General features: G+C 42.0%; 1 protein-coding gene across 4 annotated transcripts in view; it reads left to right on the forward strand.

The window, feature by feature from the left end:
- The first annotated feature begins 11,214 nt into the window (after window positions 1–11,214).
- LOC146992370 (uncharacterized) overlaps window positions 11,215–21,709 on the forward strand; it is a 38,023-nt gene continuing 27,528 nt past the window's right edge. The window contains exons 1-4 of one of the 4 annotated variants that reach the window (XM_085785800.1): window positions 11,215–11,287; window positions 20,363–20,440; window positions 21,001–21,065; window positions 21,177–21,293. In XM_085785800.1, coding sequence (XP_085641926.1) covers window positions 21,057–21,065; window positions 21,177–21,293 — 126 coding nt within the window. In that variant the 5' untranslated portion in view covers window positions 11,215–11,287; window positions 20,363–20,440; window positions 21,001–21,056. Of the gene's footprint in view, window positions 11,288–12,151; window positions 12,256–20,362; window positions 20,441–21,000; window positions 21,066–21,176; window positions 21,294–21,709 lie in introns of those variants that run through there. The other 3 variants (XM_085785814.1, XM_085785792.1, XM_085785808.1) reach the window with 3 other exon arrangements.

A 21,709-nucleotide genomic window follows, 5' to 3' on the forward strand; every position in this document is an offset into this window, starting at 1 on the left:
TGTACGAGAGTGCACACTGAGATTTGGTTACATCAGGTTACATAGGCACAAGAGCGAGAAGGAGGCTGCATCAAAAATTGTCCAATAACATTATTGCATTCTTGCAGAATAAGTTTGCATATAGCACAAGTTTGCACTTACAGCGCTCATGACATGTCATTGGACTATTATAAGATCAACTCATATGTAAAGGCAGGAAGAGATGACTCTGGTTTTTTCACACCTCAGCATATTGACATCTTGTTGACATCTCACTGTGGTTTTGGATATGGAGACAACTGCTTTCTAAGGCGTAATCATCACAAAATAATCGGAAACCAGTCGGACACCTTCATATCGCCCTGTACACAGCAGAAAAGTGCAACTTCATGAGCATACATCTTCAAAGTTCAATCAAGGGTCATAAACATAAAAATTTCCATTACAACGGCCTGAAAGCTCTGTATTGTAAAATGCAATACATTTTTATTTGAAACTGCTATTTACAAACACAACGCCAAATCAAACCATTAGTAATAGACATCCTAAACACTGAACAACACAGCATGAAGATGTTCATATGAAATGAGAAATGCGAACAGTAGGACTAACTTTTGGCGAATTTACGAGGAATTTACGGACGTAACCAGGCAAAATGAAGTAAAATAAACAACTAATTGTGTGTTATTGACTTTTTATTGCCACTAGATTTAAAGAAGACATGTTTAGGAAGCAAAATATCACAAAATCCACCAAAAAAAGGGAAAATGGCATTCATGAGCAGGGCCGTAACATAGGGAGGAAAGGTACAACAAATTCTGGGGGCCCACAACAACCCCCCATGTAGACTAATCTGTCTATGACTAAATTATTCTCCATACTGTATAACCCTGACTGTAATACTGCATTAATGTTGCATCAGCATCCAAAACAAAGCACCAAATCATGCAATATTTGTGAAATACGTTTTACTTTCCAAGCAATAACCCCCTGCCTTCTCTTAAAAAATGGTTTAGTCCATACTGGAGCAAACTCTTTATATACAAACATAAATCTGGTGACCAGGAACAAGTGGAGAGAGAGAGACCAGGAGCAGAGCAGCAGGATAATAGACTAAGAGTAGTTACATTTTCTATATTTATCTATTTTTCTCTTCTGTCGTGTTGTTGTTCGTGTTTCTACAGTACTTTATGAGTATTTCCTCATAGCATCAACCTGCTAATCTGGCAGATTTCCATTCAAATGTTCATATATGTGCATTGTCCCTTCTTTCTTGAGTAAATACATTGAAACTGAAATAGAAGAGCTCTAGATTAGAGCAACATAAAGATAGCTAGCTAGTTGTAGAAGGCCAGGCTTTCCACCATGAAGGCTTGACAAAGCCTGTCCAGACATTACACAGCAATTAAGGCCTTTGCAGGCACACCAAATCCGTTTTTTTTTTTTTTCCGACTGAAAGTGCTGCATGTTTAAAAATAAATTCGACTGGAATTGGTCGTCTTCTTAAAAGGAGCCTGAATAAACCATGATTGTTCTGTTCTACGTAAATACTGTATGTTTTTAGAAACACATCAACTATTGTCATTGCTTTAAAGGGACATGGTGTAACTTCTCCTGTTATCTATTCACGAAAATTGATTATTTGGTTCTTCAGTCTGTTTTTCATTCATCAGTAATCCCCCCATCAACAAACTGAAGTGTTCCTTTCAGCTCTGAATGAGCCGTTCATATCATTCATATCTCCATGGAGCGGGTAAGCTCGGTGCTGCTGCCATGTGGTGTCGCCATGTTTTTACGTTCAGTGGCAGCGTGACGGTAGGAAACCACGGAAACTCAGCGGAGACACCGGAGCTGTCGGCTCAGGTCGAGGTGGCGTCTGTGAAAAGTCACCGCGGTAACCAGGGTTCTAAATTAACACCCGCCAACCCGCCAAATGCGGGTAAAAAATCATTTTGGCGGGTGTTAATAAATACTTACTAGCCAGTTTGGCCGGTGATGCACAAGGCAATCATCACGGCCAGAGCCGCTCTACTGTTCTCAGTCATTTGTCCCCCTGGCAGTACTTACTACATTTCCCATGAACACTACATGCTACGTGATGACGTATCAGACGCCCATTGGCTGCGCGCAGGCCGGTGTTTCACGCTACAGCAGAGAGGAGACTCCAACACGTCGCTCGCGACTCACACCGGCCCGTAGTTGAAGCGTGTGTGCGTGCATGGGACCGTTCAGATGCAACGTGTAGACGCGCCACATGCCCGCTCACAACTAGGTGAAGCCGTAGCGGCGGCAGACGATGCGTCGCGGTTTGTTTGTTTTTTCATCCGCGGTGCTCAACTTTTTGGGAGGCAGCAAGCAAACTGCATGTCATGTGAATCGATCAGCTGCTGCACGGACCTGCTTGTCCTGCAGTAACATGCTACCTGGCTCTCAGTGCTTGTCGGTGTTGTGTCAAATCCTGGTTCCCTGTCCAGCTGGTTCTCCCCTGTTTCCCACAGAGTTCTGCCCCCACATGTAGAATGTGTTTTATAGAAGAGAAACACTGAAATATCCCTCATGTCCACCTCTCAGTCTTAGCCCAGTCCTTCATTGACAATAGTTACTGGACTAGTTTTTTTTTTTTTTGTCTAGCTAACAGAATACAGTTGTGTGTAAAACTGAATAAATAAATAAATGATAAAATAAAATAATAAAAACAGGATTTTAGGGTAAGAGTAGCTTATAAGGTTTGACATCACACATTACCTGTAGGCTACTTAATCATTTGCAAATATGTACGAAGACATTTAGGCTACAATGTGATGAAATTAATGAGAAATACAATTCTTTTGTGAACATTTGCCAAGTGGTTTGGAGGTTTGTCCATGTTGTTTTGAGAATGTGATTTCTGTTTTGAAAAATGAGCCAAACCAATGGAGAAAAACTGTAATAGAGGAGGCGCAATACCTGAAAGTAATTATTTCAGTTGTCAGTATGATAGCTAGGCTAAAAACATGTGTGTTTTCATGGGAAACACAGTATGAACGTAAAGAATCTCTCTTATTTTCACCGGAAAAAATTTGGCTAGTGGAAATCCTGATTGGCTGGTAACTTTAGAAAGTTACCAGCCAAATTGGCTGGTGATCTAAAAAGTTAATTTAGAACCCTGGCGGTAACGCAGTGAGGAGGAACGGAGCGTTACACTGATGCTGCATTCACCTGCAGTCGGGCAGACGGCCGTCGGTAACAAACCAGATGTCATTTTAGTCACAGAAGTTCAGAGAAAGCCGGTAAAACGTGGGTCAGGTAAAACAATACGACATCGCCATGACAACATATTGCCACGTGTATTGTTTTGCCTCGTGCTGACGGACCACTTGTTTACATAGAGGCTTGTTTATGCCGTTACCGGCAGCGGCTGTCGTCCGTCTGCTGTCTGCCTAATTTCATGTGAATGCAGCATGAAAAATATGATTGAGTTGCTTGCGATATACAACCGCAACGCTAGATGGGAGTAATTCCTACACAATGTACCTTTAAAAATCCACATTGTTTAGTAGATATTTTTTACCTACGGAGGCAGCTGTTGTTCTACCTGTGCATTATAAAACGGAAAGGTGAAATCCTGCGATCTGATTGGTTGTTAACCGTGGTATAATGAGCATATACCACGGCTACTATTCTAAAGCCTTATCACAGCGTAGGCTATCACTCCGCGTCAGGCAACGTATGACTGGTATGAATGGAAGTTGTTGTCATGTATCCATGACAACGGACTGTTGCAGTCCGTAGCAAAAGACAGTCGGTGTTTTTACGATGTTAAAAGATGGACTAAAGTAGTTGAATTCACATGTTTAAGGTGAACTTTCACCTCCGGGGAGGGTTAACAACGGTAGAGGGGACTGAGCAGTGACTTTCACCTGAAAAAAAGCGGAGGAAAAGACCAGATGCAGAGCTACTTGGAGCTAACGTCTGGAGAGGTGGGACTATTTTTTCCACAATGAGGCTATTTTATTGGATAATATGTATTTCTGGTTGAATAAAACTACATGAAATTGATTGCGTATCCCTCTTTTATATTGTCATTATTGGTAACCGTTTTATAAAAGCAATATATCACGACAGGCCGTGGTATATACTCATTATACCACGGCTAAGGGGCGTTGTTCGGCCCGACGCGAACCCTGCAGGATATACATAGACTATGAAAAAACTGGCAATCTAAAGTCGAGGGGGGTGGGGGGCACTTCAGTATTTTATCAGGGGGCCCAGAATTTGTAGCAACGGCCCTGCTCATGAGCTGCTACGGCTGTGACGCTTTCTCCACCAGCAGATGATTCATTTATATTTTCATTTATGTATTAATCCCCAGGGATCAGTGAGGTTTCATTCATTCTTAATGAAACAGAGCTGAGATCATCATCCTGAGTTAGTGATGATGTGCACAGGAACTAAAAAAAAAGAGGCAGATTTTCAGAATAAAATCATAAGACGATGCCAGATGTTGCACAGGCTGGTGAATGTTTCTCATATGGTCGAAGGACTTCAGATAAAAATGACACAAAGCAAAAACAATTATCCAACAGCAGCCACCGGCCAGCTGTGTGGAGGTGAGGAGGGAGAGGAGGTCTGAACTTCTCTTCGTGGCGCTCTCATTTTTCATTCTGTCATTTTGTTATGTAAACGACCTCGTGCAAAGACGCCTGCAGATGTGGACGGTTGTAAATGTACTTATTGATGGTTTTATACCGTATGGAGCTTTAATACAAACATCTACCTTTATACTGAAGGAGCTTAAATACAAACATCTACCTTTATACTGTACCTTTAATACAAACATCTACCTTTATACTGAAGGAGCTTAAATACAAACATCTACCTTTATACTGTACCTTTAATACAAACATCTACCTTTATACTGAAGGAGCTTTAATACAAACATCTACCTTTATACTGAAGGAGCTTAAATACAAACATCTACCTTTATACTGTACCTTTAATACAAACATCTACCTTTATTCTGAAGGAGCTTTAACACAAACATCTACCTTTATTTTGAAGAAGCTTTAATACAAACATCTACCTTTATTTTGAAGGAGCTTTAACACAAACGTCTACCTTTATACTGAAGGAGCTTTAATACAAACATCTACCTTTATACTGAAGGAGCTTTAACACAAACGTCTACCTTTATACTGAAGGAGCTTTAATACAAACATCTACCTTTATACTGAAGGAGCTTTAATACAAACATCTACCTTTATACTGTAAGGAGCTTTAACACAAACATCTACCTTTATTTTGAAGGAGCTGTAATACAAACATCTACCTTTATTTTGAAGAAGCTTTAACACAAACATCTACCTTTATTTTGAAGGAGCTGTAATACAAACATCTACCTTTATTTTGAAGGAGCTTTAACACAAACATCTACCTTTATACTGTGGAGCTTTAATACAAACATCTACCTTTATTCTGAAGGAGCTTTAATACAAACATCTACCTTTATACTGTAAGGAGCTTTAACACAAACATCTACCTTTATTTTGAAGGAGCTGTAATACAAACATCTACCTTTATTTTGAAGGAGCTTTAATACAAACATCTACCTTTATTTTGAAGGAGCTTTAATACAAACATCCACCTTTATTTTGAAGGAGCTTTAACACAGACATCTACCTTTATATTGAAGGAGCTTTAATACAAACATCTGCCTTTATAACATAAATCTGACACAGATTGTGACTTTAATTTGGTCTAAACCTTCACTGTTGCATTATGAAACACATCCACCGACCCCTGAGTGAAGTTTAGGAACTAAAAAAAGAACCATGAATGAATAATGTATATTTATTTTGTATGATTTATAGTAACGCAGCCTATACCGGTCATATGTATATGTGCTCAGCATCAGTGGTGTAGTGTCGTGTAGTGTATAGTGCTGCTGGATCATGACTGTGTCCCTTCCCCTCCACTGTCCTCTCAGATTTCCATATAGGAGGACAAACACTCATCTATAATTCACAGCTGCACATGAAGGAGTGGCGGGCGGCGTACGAGGCGACGCTGCGGTCTATCTGTCTGTCTGTCCGTCTGATTAATGAGTGAACGGCTCATTAAGTCTGGGTGACATTTAGGAAAAAAAAAAAGAAAAAGAAAAAAAAAAAAGCTGCAGTGCTCCTGTGACTGATTGACTGACCAGCGGTGATTTATAATATATACGATCGTTCTTCTGGTCTGGTCACGACTGGGCGTGAAAGACAAAGTGGCGATGATGAGTCAGTGAGCAGATCGAGCTGCTCCTCCACAGCTGCACACAGCTGCACCGGATCACTGTGCAGCGTCGTCCTTTAACACCATGTACACGAGGCGAGCGTTGGCCTATATATTTCTCTTTGAACAGACGAATGCCGAATTAATACACATTATTTAAGGCCACACAGACACACACAGAGACACACAGACTCACACAAAGAGCCTACAGGCCTACACACATATATGGGCTGTGACTGAGTGACAGTCACAGATAAACAGCACAAACACCCCACGGCTTATCCTCTGTAATATTCATAAAAAATGTGGCTCATGCGCCGGCGTGACGACCCGCTTTCATCTGAAAGTACATTAAGATTTAACAATCTTTATGCAAACAGCTATAGGAGCTGGCCTAAATAACACCGGCTGTGTGTGTGTGTGTGTGTTCATCACAGGGGAGCAGCTGTGAGCCTGTTGATGCATAATTTAATCTGTCTTTATACTGACAGGAACTATTTAGAGAGCAGGGTTTTATAGTTTAATACCTGATGATGATGTGTCACTATTTTCTTTACATTTTCCTGTGTTTGTTCATGATTAACCAGCCTGTGTATCATCGACAAAAGGATTAAACATCACATGTGTGTAGAAAAACAACAATATATAACAATTATTTTTACAAAAAAAGTCAGAAATGGATGTTTAAAATTAGAAAACAACGACTCTTTTGTTCTTGAAGTTGAACTCTGTGGTGTCACCACCTGTTACTGGTGACGACACCCCAAGGATAAGTAGCTACGGTGGCCCTGAGAGCTCAATTCATTCCATGAATTTTTAGCATGTTTTCATCAGCAGTGGTTTGAGCCCTCAAGGCCACCGTAGCCTCCTACTGTGTGACTAGTTTATAGGATAAATAAAATAACTCTCAACTTTACTAAACTATAATAGATAGTGAATGCAGTATAGAGTGGTTTAATTCATTTCTAAATTGTTCTTCTTACTTATAGGCTACTATCTTGAACACTAAGATAAAATGGACTCCCATGATGTAGCCTATCGGTTAAAACACTTTATGATAAACATGTTTAATAGTTTATTTTAATATAGCAGAAAGAAATACTTTAGCCTATTCATCCCTAGCAGGGAAATTCAAATCAGTTATGATAAAGTATGATAAGTTAGTTATGATGTTAAGTCATTAGTTTAACTTTAAAGGGATAGTTCAACATTTTGGCAAATTGGCCCATTGCCATAATCGCTATAGTCATAGCAGTAGGTTCATTACCTTTAATTGTAGGTGTAAGCTATTTTCAGTACGGCGGAGCGCAGCAGCTGGCTGCTCAGAGCTACGCTATGGAGGCTAACGGAATTTCCTGGTTTCCCTCATTAAACTCATCAAATTCAACATCCCAAAACTCCACAGCGCTTTTGTAGACAAGTTGTGACCTGCACAACCACCACGCTATGAGATAATGACGGAACGATACGAAACGGAGCCGTTTTCGAGGTAAATACAGGGTAAATACGGAGACTGCTTGCTGAAAAACTGTCCCTGAACGCAACGTGCATCAGCGGTTTTGTATGAATTTACCTCGAAAACGGCTCCGTTTCGTATCGTTCCGTCATTATCTCATAGCGTGGTGGTTGTGCAGGTCACAACTTGTCTACAAAAGCGCTGTGGAGTTTTGGGATGTTGAATTTGATGAGTTTAATGAGGGAAACCAAGAAATCCCATGAGCCTCCGTAGCGTAGCTCTGAGCAGCCTGCTGCTGCGCTCCGCCGTACTGAAAATAGCTTACACCTACAATTAAAGGTAATGAACCTACTGCTATGACTATAGCGATTATGGCAATGGGCCAATTTGCCAAAATGTTGAACTATCCCTTTAAGGCCACTTTAGCCTATATTAAGTGTAGTATCATGAACACCAGGTTGTTTCACTCCATTGTTTTCATCACTTTTACTAAAAGCCATCTCTAACACTAAGATAATGTATTGTATATCATGATGTATTGATTAGAAACACTTTATGATAAACATGTTTTAATAATAGGCCTATAGCAGCCCTGATAAGTTATAGCCTAAGTTATAATGTTAAGTCATCAGTTTAACTTTAAGATCACTTTATTAAGCCTATATTAAGTGTAGTACCATGAACACCTGGTTCTTGTGTTTGTTTCACTCCATTGTTTTTATCACTTTTAATACGTCCCTTGGCTGCACACACAGAGAGGACCGCCCCTTTATGCCGTTCTCTCTCCTCATTGGATAAAGGTTGTAGGATACAAGGAAAGTTTTCTCCTCGGCTTACAGCAGAGCAGAGTGACTGGCAGACCTGTGTTTCAGACCAAACACTCTATGTAAGTGATTGCTGTCGGAAGATATAACTATTTAAGACTTATATTAACACAAATATTCCGCTTACTTCTGCTTTAAAGGGATAGTTCAACATTTTGGCAAATTGGCCCATTGCCATAATTGCTATAGTCATAGCAGTAGGTTCGTTACCTTTAATTGTTGGTGTAAGCTATTTTCAGTACGGCGGAGCACAGCAGCAGGCTGCTCAGAGCTACGCTATGGAGGCTAAGGGAATTTCTTGGTTTCCCTCATTAAACTCATCAAATACAAAATCCCAAAACTCCACAGCGCTTTTGTAGACAAGTTGTGAGCTGCACAACCACCACGCTATGAGATAATGACGGAACGATACGAAACGGAGCCGTTTTCGAGGTAAATACATACAAAACCGCTGATGCGCGTTGCGTTCAGGGACAGTTTTTCAGCAAGCAGTCTCCGTATTTACCCTGTATTTACCTCGAAAACGGCTCCGTTTCGTATCGTTCCGTCATTATCTCATAGCGTGGTGGTTGTGCAGGTCACAACTTGTCTACAAAAGCGCTGTGGAGTTTTGGGATGTTGAATTTGATGAGTTTAATGAGGGAAACCAAGAAATTCCCTTAGCCTCCATAGCGTAGCTCTGAGCAGCCAGCTGCTGCGCTCCGCCGTACTGAAAATAGCTTACACCAACAAATAAAGGTAATGAACCTACTGCTATGACTATAGCGATTATGGCAATGGGCCAATTTGCCAAAATGTTGAACTATCCCTTTAAGTCATTAGTTTAACTTTAAGGTCACTTTAGCCTATATTAAGTATAGTATCGGTTAAAGTTTCAGTTAAAAAGACTTTATGATATACATGTTTTAATAGTTTATTTTAATATAGCAGCCCTGCAATGACTCTATAAGTTATAAGTTATGATGTTAAGTCATTAGTTGAACTTTAAGGCCACTTTATTAAGTCTATATTAAGTGTAGTAGCCTATCATGAACAGCTGGTTCTTGTGTTTGTTTCACTCCATTGTTTTCATCACTTTTACTAAAAGCTAAACCCGCTAAAAGCACCGGGTTGTGTACCGGCTCTAGAGCTGTAGTGAGCCCGCTGAGGAGGCCTCTCTCCCGGGTCTAAGCAGCTCCTCCGCTCGGCGTCCTGGTCTGGAGGTCTGGAGGTCCGGAGGGGGCCTCGGCTGCGGCTCCAGCCCGGATTCGAGCCGAGGTCAGCGGGTTCACGGACTCAGTCCTCCCGGTGTCCTTAAAGACGGGTCGCGTGACCCCGCCCCTCTGACGACCGCCGTGTCGTAGAAACAAACCATATCCGTTTTCACTGCGCTTCGACCCCCGGTCAATTTATCCACCGTGAACCACCGACCAACCGGAAATGTGGTAGTTTGATTTTCACAATAAAAGCTGGCTATTTTTTTTTTTTTTTGGTTGGAGATAACATCTGTTGACCAATGAATTTTTGTCTTTGTACCAATCAAAAACGTATCTGCATGCCCATGCTCAAATTATGTTTAATAGGCTTTATGCACAGCTCTACTACTTCCTGAATTAAGCCAGCTCCTTTATTTCCTGTCTTACATTAGACTGATTAATCCAGGTGTGTCTGACCATTGTTGGCAGGTCAAACACACCTGGGTTAATCAGTCGGTCCAATAATGTAAGACAGGAAATAAAGGAGCTGCCTTAAATTCAGGAAGTAGTGGAGCTGTGCATAGAGAGCCCATTCAGGAAGTAGTAGAGCTGTGCATAAAGCCCATTGGACCTAAATAACATTTATAATATCAGTCTGCCTAAAACTTGACCTCATTGTGTGTGATTTTATGGTTTTATTTGTTTGTTTTATTCGTCTAGTTTTGTTTTATTTGATAATTTTAAGGGACAACGAGGAGTTTTGGAAAGCGAAGGGTCACCGCACACTGTGAAATTCATGGGCCGGCGCAAGACGGACGCCTTGCCAAGAATGTTTTCATTAATCAAGAATGAAATCAGAGGTTCGAAGACGAATTCGCCCAGCATTTCCCCCACTAATAATAATAACAAAATAACGACAGAGACAAAACAATATATTTATCGAAAATGGGCCCATTAACAAGTGTGGGTAACGTAGATTCAGCGACATTAATATGAGACTTTTTTATAGCCTAACAAAATACAAACTCCTCGTTGTCCCTTTAATACCCAATGTGGGTTATTTTATATTTATGTGATTTTTTTTTTTTATTTGGGGTCTGTAATGCTTTAATTTATGAATTATTTTATGATTTGTATTAAAGAAACACACACACACATAAAGAAAGACTGACTTACTATCTCAGGATGAAGGTGGACCCTGGACCAATAGTGGCATAAAGGGACTGTGTATACGAAAAAAAAAAAAAAAAAAAGGGTCAAATATTCAGCAGCAAGTTGCCATTTTGGAAACTTGCATTGTAGTACAGTGGATTTTGTTTATGTAAGAAAAAAAAAAAGGAAACAGTTAGACAAAGCAAAACAAAACAAAAAAACACACATAACCTTTATATTTTTTCATACTTAAAAAAGTCCTAGGCTACCTACTTTTATTTTGAAACCTGTGGAGCGGACCTTCTCCGCGCTAATCTCGCGGGTATTGACTCTCGCTCCACGGGATTATTCGTGAACTTGTGTTCCCCCCTTCTAGAGTCAGTCGGCCGATGAGAGCAGCGACTGTTGTTACAGCTGACACACTTCACTTCACCTCCCAGTTGAACCAGGTCAGTCCTCCACCTTCACACACACATACACACACACACACGTATACATGCAGCCGCACCTCACCACCGCGTACTTAACAACAACAATAACAACAACAAACAACAAACAAACACACAACAACAACAAAGAGGAGCAAGGAAGGAGAACCGAGAACCGACCGACTCCTTCCTCCGCACTCAGGCCGCTCAAAGTGCTCCGAACCCCGGGGAGCCGCCGGAGAAAGTCTCGGTGTTTGGTTCGGAAGCCCCGTGCAGCGCGTCTAACACGGAGAGGGGAGGGGAGGGGAGGGGAGGGGGGAGGAAAGGAGGGAGGGAGAGGAAGGGGGGAGAAGGGGATGTGGAGGGGGGGTGTTCAAGCCGGTTAAACTTTATTAATAAAGGAATTGGATTCAGAGGAAGAGAAGGGGAAGGGAAGAGAAGAGGGGGGTGCTTTGCTTTGCTTTTATTTTATTCTTCCCACCCTCTCATCTCCAAAACGGTGGCTCCTTGTGCACCAATGGAGGAGGAGGAGGAGGTGGAGGAGGAGGAGGAGGAGGAGGAGGAGGAGGAGCGGGGGTGTCCAACAGTCCTACAACCATCTTCTCTGTCCCGGTTGTCCGCCATAGAGCAGCAGCAGCAGCAGCAGCAGCAGCAGCAGCAGCAGCAGCAGCAGCTCCTCCTGTCAGTAGCTGCAACTTCCTGCATGTTGTCTGGAGCAAAAAAAAAATTACACTGGATTTTTAGCTGTTCTGGAGCTCCGTGCGCGCTGCTGCTGCTCCTCTCCTCCTCCTCCTCCTCCTGTTCCTCCTGCTCCTCCTCTCTGTGCATGGTGGTGGTGGTGGTGGTGGTGGTGGTGGTGCGTAATAATAAAATTATCCGGAGGGAGACAGACAGAGTGAGAGGCCGACATTTTAGCCCCGGTCCGGAGGAGCCTTAACTCCGAGGGGGCAGACATCATCATCATCCGTGGTGGACGCGCGGATATAGAGGTAACAAAAACAAACCCACCTCCTCCTCCTCCTGCTCCTCCTGCTCCTGCTCCTTCTGCTCCGTGTGAATAAAATAATAAAAGCGCAGTTCGGCGGCTTCAAGTTGAAGAAGTTGCGGACTGATCCGTGAACATGTCGTGGAGGTTTTGAATCGCTCTGCTGCTGTGATTCTATACAAGAAAATAAAAGGCTGCTATACTTTCACCTGGATTTACATACAGTACTATAGCCTAGCACGGCACGGCATGGCACGGAGCTAGACCCGGATTTATCCAGAGATTAATCCGGAATAGGCTATGAGATGTTTCTTTGTTTTGTTTAGTTTTTATTCTAAAGAGGAAATAAGCCTCTGCGACGTGTTTATGTGTTTATAATAACACAGTTTCCTTCACGTGTCCACGCGGTTGTGACAGGTCGGTTTGGTTTATTTTTACGCACAGTTTTTATTTGTACAGTGTAGTTTTGTTTTGTGGTCGTAAACCTTCCTCCTCCTCCTCCTCCTCCTCGGTCTCACACCGGAGAGGACAACTTGGACGGACACACACATGTAGCAGCACCTGCAGTTGGACAAACAGCAGCCAAACTCACGTCTAGTAGCTCCTTTACTCAGTCGGTGGTTTATATTTTTTTTATTTATCCCTTTTCTCCTTGAACTTTAATATTAAACAGAATAAAAAGAAGTCTGAGGAGGAGAAAGAATAAAAATAATAATAAAAAATATTTCTATATAGGCTATAACCTGAGAGTTTTACGCAGCTGGAGCCGTGAAACGCTGCAGCCGATCCACATGCTCACAAATCGGCCGTATTAACAATTAATATTGGACATCCGGTGGCACTGCCAGCTGCGCCCCCTTTTTTTTTTTTTATTGTTGTCTGCGCGCGGAGAGAGAGAGAGAGAGAGCAGAGGATCCTGTTGTCTCGTGCTGCTGGAGACTCCGCGGCGGCGCGTGCAGGGCTGCTGCTTCTCTTCTGGTAGGAAAGACGGTTATTATGGTTTATTATAAAGGGAATAAGATGTGAGTATTAATATCTATCTATAGGTTGTGGTGTGTGTGGAGGTATAGAGCCATGCGGGACACACACACACACACACACACACACACACACACACACACACACACACACACACACACTGCTGCCACCATGGCACCTTCCTCCTCCTCCTCCTCCTCCTCCTCTTCCTCCTGCCCTGGCTCCACCGCTGTATCCAGCTGTGCGCCGCCGCCGCCGCCGCCATGCTCCATTAGTTCTGGTTTGGTTTGGTCGGTGGCGGACGGACAGTTGTTATTGTGTAGTAGTAGTAGTTGTTGTTGTGTAGTTGTTGTGTAGTGGTGGAGCTTGTACACGCGCACCGGATGCACGAGGGGCGGCGGACGGGGCCACTCTCATGACTCTAGTCTCCATCGGTAACGGGAAGCGGAGCTCCAAGGACACGAGGAGGAGGAGGAGGAGGAGGAGGAGGAGGAGGAGGAGGAGGAGGAGAGACAGCGGGTTGGGGAGGTCGTCTGTTTTATTTAAATTTTATTTTATTTTAATATTATTAGGCTATATTATTATTATTATTATTATTAGTATTTTATTCCCGGAGATTTCTTCAGCCGACCAGATAGATTTTATTCTAATATATTTTTGGAGCTTTAATTTGGTAAATGAGCCTCTCAGATCAGACGCCGTCTCTCCCTCCCTCTCTCCCCCTCGCTGTTTTCGGCCTCAGTTTCTGCCATCATCCCCTCTTCCTCCTCTCTTCCTCCTCTATCTATCTCTTCCTTCCTCATCCTTTACTCTTTCCTTAATTTACTTTTTCCCCTCCTCGTGTATCCGTGCGTAACCTCCATCCATCCATCCATCCATCCATCCATCCATCCATCCATCCGTCCGTAACCGAGCCGTCCTCTCTGTTCTTTTCGTCTGAAGACAAGAGGCCTCCAGCTGCTCCAGGTTCATTGTCTGGTCAGGGCTGCTCGTGCTGCTCCACATTTGCCTCATCATCATCATCATCATCATCATCATCATCATCATGCTTCATTCAGATCCACATGTTTGTGTGGATGAGTAGAAATGCGCGTTATAGGCTGTAAATCATCTTGTACATAGCCTACTACTACTATAGCGACCCAGTTCTGTTGTGCTTTTATTTTGAAATTCACTGTATATTTCAATGGCTATAGTAAAAAGTGTGTGGGATAGAGACAGCACGTGGGCCTGAGACACACCACAGTGATTCATTCACTTATAGAGTCATGTTACTATACTGAGAACAGAGCCAATCAGTTGATCGACTGATTTATTGATGGATTTAAAGGGATAGTTCACCCCAAAATTCAAATTTCACTCATTATCTACTCACCTCGTCCGCACAGCAGTGTTTCCATAATGGTTGTGAATGGATACCACTTTTCTTCGTCCAAAAAGACACACCAAAAAACATCCAAATACCTCCATAGTGCTCGTCTGTAATGTCCCTCTTGTATTGAAGCCCCGACATGAGAAATTGTTCCGAAAAAAATTAAATAAGTCTATATTTTAAGCTTGTTTGTAGCGGAAGCTCCCAGTGTCTCGGTTCACTGCTCTTCCTAGACCGGCGGAACAATTTCTCATGTCGGGGCTTCAATACAAGAGGGACATTACAGACGAGCACTATGGAGGTATTTGGATGTTTTTTGGTGTGTCTTTTTGGACGAAGAAAAGTGGTATCCATTCACAACCATTATATGGACAAATCCGACAGATCCGTTGTGGGGCCACATGTTTGTTTGGATTAGTAGAAATGCGAGTTTCAGTTTCAGTTTCAGTTTAATTTATTTGACAAGGGACAATGAACATTAATAAAACATTGTAAAAAACAAATGTACAGTAAATGCACCCGAGTTAGCTAAAAAAGCTAGTTTTCATCGCCAGTCCTTCTGCCTGATGATTAAAGGCAACCTTAAAAAAAAGCAACAATGAGGTAAAATATCAAAGACATATTAATAAATATACATTTGTAAGACAATACACACATTTGCGATTGCACCAACATACCAAAGACACATTCAATTCACATTAATAAATATACATTTGTAAGGCCATAACACGCGTTTGCGGTGGCACAAGGTAGTTAGTGCTCATAATATAATCAGTTCTTAGTGCTGCCATCATAGGGCATCAGCAATACGTAGTATTAAGGAACAGGATTCATTAAACAAATCACTATAACTATCTGGTTACTATAGGAAGATACATGACAGAATACTCAATGCCTATACCACATATGCAGTAACTATCTGGTCACTACACATACGCGTTATAGGCCGTAAATGTACATAGCCTACTACTATAGCGACCCTGTTGTGCTTTTATTTTGAAATGTACTGTATATTTCAATGGCTATAGTAAAAAAAAAAATAAAAAAAAGTGTGTGGGCTGAGACAGCACAGTGATTCATTCACTTTAGAGTCATGTTACTATACTGAGACCAGAGCCAATCAGTTGATCGACTGATTTATTGATGGATTTAAAATAAAAGATAAAAAATATAAATACATTTACTATAATAATAAATAATAATAATAATAATAATAAATAAAACTTCACATGTCCTCACCTCAGTGTCTCAGCTGTGAGCTTCTCCTTGTCTCATGTGACGGTAAACATGAGCACTTTTGTTTTGCAGACGTCAATAGCACCTGAGGGAGTTCAGATTTACAGCTCAGTGTGTGTGTGTGTGTGTGTCTGTGTGTGTGTGTGTGTAGTCGGAGGTCATTTGAATATTATAGTATAGAGTTACATAACGCACACAGAGGTCATAATTCACTTTGCATCCTCTGTGTTTAGTGTTTAGTATCATCACTCAGTCGTCAGCAGCGACCGACACACGGCTGCAAATCGTGAACTGTTGCACGTCTGAGAAGATGTGTGTGTGTGTGTGTGTGTGTGTGTGTGTGTGTGTGTGTGTGTGTGTGTGTGTGTGTGTGTGTGTGTGTGTGTGTGTAAATGTGTGTGTGTAAATGCACAGGCGGCTGCCGCTACATGAACCGTAATCTCAGCACACTGTGAGTGTTAGTGTACATGTTTGCTTTGCCACTTATGTATTTGGTGGAGTAGTTACATAAGCAGCAGCAGCAGCAGCGGTTGTTTCTGTGTGTTATTGTGTTGTGTTGCTGTGTTGTTGTGTTGCAGCTCAACGTAAAGCCGCTGGTTATTGTCTGTTATTGACCCTCGGACGGTTTGAGATGAAGCAATTTCCTTTTTGTTTTCCTTCGCCGTCGCCTTATAGTGAACCCTTACTCTCTCTCAGTGTGTGTGTGTGTGTCTGTGTGTGTGTGTGTGTGTGTGTGTGTTTATGAGCACAGAGACCTTTGGACGGCAGCCTTATGTTGAACCAACACACGATATAAATGGCTGCAGCCACGGTTGCTATAATCTCACCTGTACTTCTCCTATAGGGACAAATACAAACAGGAATCCACTGGTTTCACTGTGTAAATAGTGTTTTTTTCCCCTTCCCCTTCTCTTTTTTTAATATAAAACAGTGATACAATGGAAGTCGCTGTGGTTTCACGTGTTTAAAACTAGAGAAGTGACACCTGAGCAGGTTTTTTTTTTAACCTCCTGTGTAAACTCACGATAAAGAAGTTGAATCCTTTTCTTTGTGCGAGTTCGTTATCTAGCCTTTTAAAAAGAAGAAAAAAGAAAAAGAAAAGAAAAGACGCTGTATGTGGCTGATAAGTGTTTGTATACACAGTTAGATGTCGGTAGCTGCCTCGCTGCCGGTTGCCAAATACCAGTTTTCCATGTGGCGTGCCAAGGCAGTGTCATAACCGCTCAGCAAATCCTCATTTCCTGGTTCTCGTGTGGCCGAGGTCAGTCCACAGAGAGCGCTTTGTGACAGGGTCAGTGTGAGCTGGGTCCTCCTGCTTTTTTCCACAGGTACTAAAACAGTAGGTCTGCATTGTTCCCGCAGTCTGTGTGTGTCTGTGTTATGTGTGTGTGTGTGTGTGTGTGTGTGTGTTGGTGTTGCTCGGTGTTTCATCATGCCTCGGTCTGATCAGCAGTTTGCACTGTGGCCTCCTCTCCTCCTCCTCTCCTCCTCTTCTCCTTCTACGTCGTCTTCGTCTTCCTCTTTAAACGCAAAATTAGATTTTTATTTTTATTTTTTTTAGCTTCTTCTCCGCAGTCGCTGCCATTGGTCGGGTTTAACCGTAGTGGGCGGAGTCACACAAAAAAAGAAAAAGGAGCAGTTATGTTATGTTATGTTATGCTAGAAAAGAGGACGAGTTACAGTAGCTAGGTTAAAAGGAAAAGGTCGGCCATGTTCTGTTTCGTTCCTTGTTGTCAACAAATCCAAAACAAAGAGTTGTGAGAGCAGCTGAAGTGTGACACAGCTCCGTCGTTCAGAAACAATTAAAACCACATCAGTGAGTCACATTCTTGCACACACACTCATATTGTAGTTTCACTTTGACTCTCTCAAACACACACACACACAGAGAGACACAGACACACACATACCACCCGGCTGCTGCTAGAAGAAGTAGTGCTCACTGGAGCGATCGAATGTGTTTTAACCCATGACTGAAAATATTCCTAAACAAATCCTCGGTTTACTTTCGCTTTGAGTTACGTACTACGCCTAAAAAAACCACAGTGACCAAATGTTACACAGAATATCACTGAGCTGTTGAGAGTGATGTCACCGTTTCCTGTTTTCAAAAGCAGCGAACCACCGACTGTTCACAGAAGATCAGACATCGCACTAAATCAGGTCACTGGTTTTTATTGTGGTGGCAGCTGGGTGGACACAAAAACCATTAGTAGTAATTTGATCTGAGACCTACTTTGATTTTAATTATTTTTTTCACAGCTCATTCATGGTTCAAATAATAAAGAAAACAACAACTAGATAGATAGATAGATAGATACTTTATTGATCCCAAGCTGGGAAATTACAGAACTAGTCACCTGCTTTAAAATTATGGCTGCTAGGTTTAAAGAAAAGATGGATGTAGTCAGCCATAACTGTTGCCATCTTGGCAGCGCCTGACTCCGCCCACATTCTGGCTAATCCAAAAATGGGCGGGGCAACATCTGTCAACTCAAAGCAGCCACTTTAAAGCTTTGATATAATAATGTTAACAGGGTTATATGAAAAGTAGTCTGAGCTGGAGGAAGTTCGCTGCTGCGATTAGCCTCTCATTCGCCGGAACGAGCCACCTGGCGGAAGTCCTGCCTTCCTGTTGCAGCTTTCACAGAAACAACAACAGGAACTACAGATATTTCGATATGACTGTAAAGATATTCAAAGAGTTTGTTTACGCCATTTGCTATCCAAGAAGGACGTTCTGGCTTGTTTACTGACTGGCTACGGCTAAAGTTTTATCTCTCAAGCTTGGCCCATCATCTTCAGTGAGCTAGCGAGGCTAACCCCTCCACCGCCCACATGGATTGTGATTAGTTGAAAGAAATCCAAACAGCCGGGGTTTTTTTTCCCTCCAATTTCAGAATCAGAGTCGGTCCAGCCAGACCTTTGTTTTCTTGAGAAAGGTCTAATGAGCGAGACTATATGAAAAAAGACCAACACAGGATGTAAACATGTTTATTTCGCGGGAGTCTACGTGGACTCACTCTAGTGGCCATTTGAGGAACTGCAACTGCTGGTGTTTTTTTTAGTGTTAGCTTCTTTTTATAGCTGTGGTAGTTGGTGCTTTGTAAGAATCAACTGTATTTTACAGTTTTTATGGGTTTTATTGACAACAATGAATAGATTAATGAGCCTTAAAGGTCCAGTGTGTGTTTTTTGTGGCTAAAAAACTGGATTTTGAGTGTTCAGATTCTAGATTCTAGATTGCAGCGCTCACTCGCTAGCTCGCGCTCACCCCTCCCGTCAGCAAAGTGACGGTGGCCTCCGAGGACAAAAAAAACTTGAGGTGAAGAGCTAAACCATTTCACGATATGTCTGCTGTGAAACTCTTGAAACGTGCTCTCTGGTTGGCTGGATTTTCCGTTTGGGCTGCCGTACAAACATGGTGATGCAAGATGGCGGCACTTTCTAAAGCAAGACCCTTGCTATATACTATATATATAAAAATGTAATTATAAGGCTACAAAAAACAACCAAAATGTAATTTAATAGTGATTATACACTTATAGTAGTATATTCAGATTTTGCCAATTAACCTTGCCAGTTATTACACACTGGACCTTTAAAAACTGAACAGCTCAGTGGATCTAACTTGCTGCGTTAGATGTAAGGAAGCTAATGTTTAACCTTCTGGAAATAAACTTCCCCCTGCTGCTTTACTAAACGAGACAAATGTTTTTTATTCTCCTCATGATGAGTTTCAGCCGAAGCTCTGAGAAATATTTAACTTTGAGCTCTAATCTGTTTTTATCTCCTGTCTAAACTCTTCTCCTCCTCCTCCTCCTCTGCAGCTCCGTCTTCGCTCTGTTTTTTCATTTCCTCCTCGGCGGCTGGTTGAGCAGTTTTTTAAACAAATGAGTATCTTTTAGAATAGATGAAGCTTTGTGATGGCAAACAACAACATCACACATTGAGCCAGCTGTTAAATACCCACATCTGACTGATTTTCTTTTACAAACGCTGCAGGAACGTGTAGTAAAAAGAGAAAAAAAAAAAGGAAAAAAACACACAACGTTGGAAGGCTTTTCTCTTCAGGAAGTGATGTGTCCTACATTTCTGTCAGGGCTGTTTTCATGTTGTTGCATGAATGGATGTATTAATAGAAAACCTGGCCGGTAAATACTAAATGCGATCATCAGCAAACAAAGAAAGAAAAAGAAAAAAGAGCTCCGGTGGCTTTATTAATGTTTCTCTTCACAGACGTGACATGTGAGGAAAAACACACGTCTTTCTCTCACATCACGGTAAACAAACAAAACGTAATTATGTCAGTAGCTAATTACCACCGGCGGTGCGGTGAGATGTTTAAGTGCCGACGTCGTGAACTGAACGCACCTCCACCTCTGACTGCTCCGCTGTAATGATGTGTTTACTGTCACCGTTTTTATTGCTGTGTCATTTACACCCTGACCTCGCCTGAACTCGTGTCTCACTTCCTCTTCTTCCTCTTCTTTCTCTTCTTTCTTCTTGTTGTTGTTTCCTGCAGGCTGGGAGGCTGAGAGCTGCAGGGCTGCGACATGTGAAAAGAGCTCCACCCCTTGACCCTCACGACTCTCGACCTTAGGTAAGAAACCGCCTTTTCTTCTTTATTCTTTCTTCGTAAGCAGCTCCTCTCTCCCTCTCTTGTCTCCTCACTGCAAAAACTCAAATATATCTTACCAAGAATATTTGTCTTATTTCTAGTCAAAATGTCTCATTTCTTGTCAAAACAAATCTAATTATACTTAAAATAAGACTCGTCACCTAAAAATGAACTTGTTTTTAGATCATTTTTACTTGTTTCAAACAAATTTTTATTTTGAAATAAGTAGAAAAATCTGCCAGTGAAAGCAGGTTTTTTGTGCTCGTAATAAGACAGAAAATCTTGCTTTCATTGGCAGATTTTCCTACTTATTTCAAGTGAAAATTAGTTTGAAACAAGTGAAAATGATCTAAAAACAAGTTCATTTTTAGGTGACGAGTCTTATTCTAAGTATAATGAGATTAGTTTTGACTAGAAATGAGACATTTTGACTAGAAATAAGACAAATATTCTTGGAAAGATTTTGAGTTTTTGCAGTGCTCTCCTCCTCGTTTCATGCCGATCTTCATATCTGAACCTGATTTTTGTTTTTTTCTCTGCAGCAGAACTCGCTTGAACTGACGCTGTGACTGCGACCTGACACCCCCCTGCCTCGGGCATGCCTCAGGTAAAGAAGGAACGTCGAGACGCAACAGCTGCATGAGAACAGCTGGATTTATGTCTAACTCTCTGTGTCTGTGTGTGTGTTTGTGTGTGTCTCTTCCTCTCTCTGTCTCAGCCGGGTATGAACGGGATGGAGCCTGCGTTTGGCGAGGCCTACGGGGGACACAGGGGGCTGCTGAGCCCCTACCCTCTGGCCATGTCGCCACAAGGGGGCAGGACCGAGTACGACCAGGTGAGAGTCACGTGACCCCTTGAACACAGTCACAGTAACGTGTGAAAGGTTTTTAGTGATGATTTTTCTGTAAAACGAGATGTCGTCTTTGGATTTCACCGGACTAGAGCTGAATGGTTGTTAAAAATTAGATTAAAGGGATAGTTAAACATCTTGGCAAATTTGCCCATTGCCATATAATCCCTATAGTCATAGCAGTAGGTTCGTTACCTTTAATTGTCGGTGCAAGCTGTTTTTAGAACGGCGGAGCAGAGCCGTGAGCTGCTCAGAGCTACGCTACGGAGGCTGATGGGATTTCTTGGTTTCGCTCATCAAACTCATCAAATACACAATCCAACAACTCCAAAACGCTCTGGTGGACAAGTTGTGACCTGCACATTCACCACGCTATGAGATAATAACAGAACGTTACCAGA

Source organism: Trachurus japonicus, chromosome 1 (assembly GCF_045865225.1).
Source record: "Trachurus japonicus isolate A0001 chromosome 1, Traja_1.0".
Lineage (NCBI taxonomy): Eukaryota > Metazoa > Chordata > Actinopteri > Carangiformes > Carangidae > Trachurus > Trachurus japonicus.